Source organism: Xiphias gladius, chromosome 19, assembly GCF_016859285.1.
Source record: "Xiphias gladius isolate SHS-SW01 ecotype Sanya breed wild chromosome 19, ASM1685928v1, whole genome shotgun sequence".
NCBI lineage: Eukaryota > Metazoa > Chordata > Actinopteri > Istiophoriformes > Xiphiidae > Xiphias > Xiphias gladius.
This window is the reverse complement of record NC_053418.1, coordinates 1678195-1679520: the sequence shown is the minus strand read 5'-3', so window position 1 is coordinate 1679520 and position 1326 is coordinate 1678195. Positions and strand designations below refer to the sequence as shown.

The 1326-nt window shown below is 43.0% G+C and overlaps 1 protein-coding gene across 1 annotated transcript in view; it reads right to left on the bottom strand.

Moving 5' to 3' along the window:
• LOC120804896 (natterin-3-like) overlaps positions 1–811 on the bottom strand; it is a 2754-nt gene extending 1943 nt beyond the window's left edge. Inside the window, exon 1 of the mRNA XM_040154620.1 lies at positions 793–811. Coding sequence (XP_040010554.1) covers positions 793–811 — 19 coding nt within the window. The remainder of the gene's footprint in view (positions 1–792) is intronic.
• Positions 812–1326: the final 515 nt, after the last annotated feature.

The following is a 1326-nucleotide window of genomic DNA, read 5'->3' as shown; positions in this document are numbered from 1 at the left end:
CTTCGATGTCATCGGAGGAAAGGAGGAAAGGTGCGACCCAACTCTGTGACTGCTCTGTCTACACCTCCGGTCGGGATGAGTCGCCGGGTGACCTGAGGCGGTTAATGAGGTTGCCGGTTTGACTCCCAGGGAGACGGAGTGCACAGTGCAGGTAAGTTAGCAGAAAGACGTGTTCCCTAGAGCAGTGTTTTTTGGCTTGTGACCCTTTAAAGTAACACAAAATGAACTAAAAAGGTGACATGCTGAATTTATATGAGGCCAACAGCATGTCTGTCGGCTCAGACTGGAATATCTCAACTACTATTTGATGGATTCGCATTAAAATTTTGTTCATACATTCATGGTCCCCAGAGGATGACTCCTAATGACTTTGCTGATCGCCTGATTTTTTTTCTCTAGCGGCACCCGCAGGTCAAAATTTTCACTTATCGTGTGAACCGTCTCAACATCTATCAAGCTGTTCCGCGCCAAAGTTGGGACGGACAGGTCATGGTTCCCAGAGGATGAATCCCACCGACTCCTGTGACATTTTAGTGCTACTAGGCTACTATATGTGCTTTTGAGTGAAACCCTTCACATTTTATCTATCTTAATTTGTAATGAGATATTTTTTTCTACCTAGCAGCGGGGCAGCGCAACCAAATGTTGTATCGCTGTAGTTATAATGGCAGCTGCTGGTGTGTCCTCCTGGTGAGTGCTTTAGGGGACTGCTCTGGTGAAGTCCCATGTTATTGTGACTTTTTTCATTGTTGTCCGTCCCACAACTGAACCGCACTTGATACCCTCACCTACCAAGGAATAAATGCCCCATTGTCGCCACACGGTCTCGCCTTTTCAGTGGCCTATGTCCAAAACGTTCTGGTTTGTATAACACGAAAGAAACAAGGCAGAAACTTGACCGTACAGGTTCAAGTTATTGTTTTCTTACCTTCTAAGATTGAATAATTTGAATATTTTTTAGGGGTCTGAAAGGGTGAAACTAGTATTCAACAAGAAGGACAAAGAGAAAGCAGAATGTTTGTTTGTTGATCATCTCACAAATCCTCAGATTCCTCTTATGTGGGTTCACCATTGCTGCAGTAGACATTATTTACATGGTGCAGATTGTTTTAAATTAAATACAAATGATCCTCCGTATTTTATTCTGTCGATGTAATTCACTAACACCGACGCTAGCTCCCTCTTATCTACCGGAGGTAAGTGAAAGTCAAGTGTATGACCTTCCAACAAGTTACTGTGTCTCCTGGTGAAAGACATTGTTCACTGCAGCAGTTGGTTTTTTTTTTTTATGTCAAAGAGATAAATTTCCCATTTTTTGAACACAGT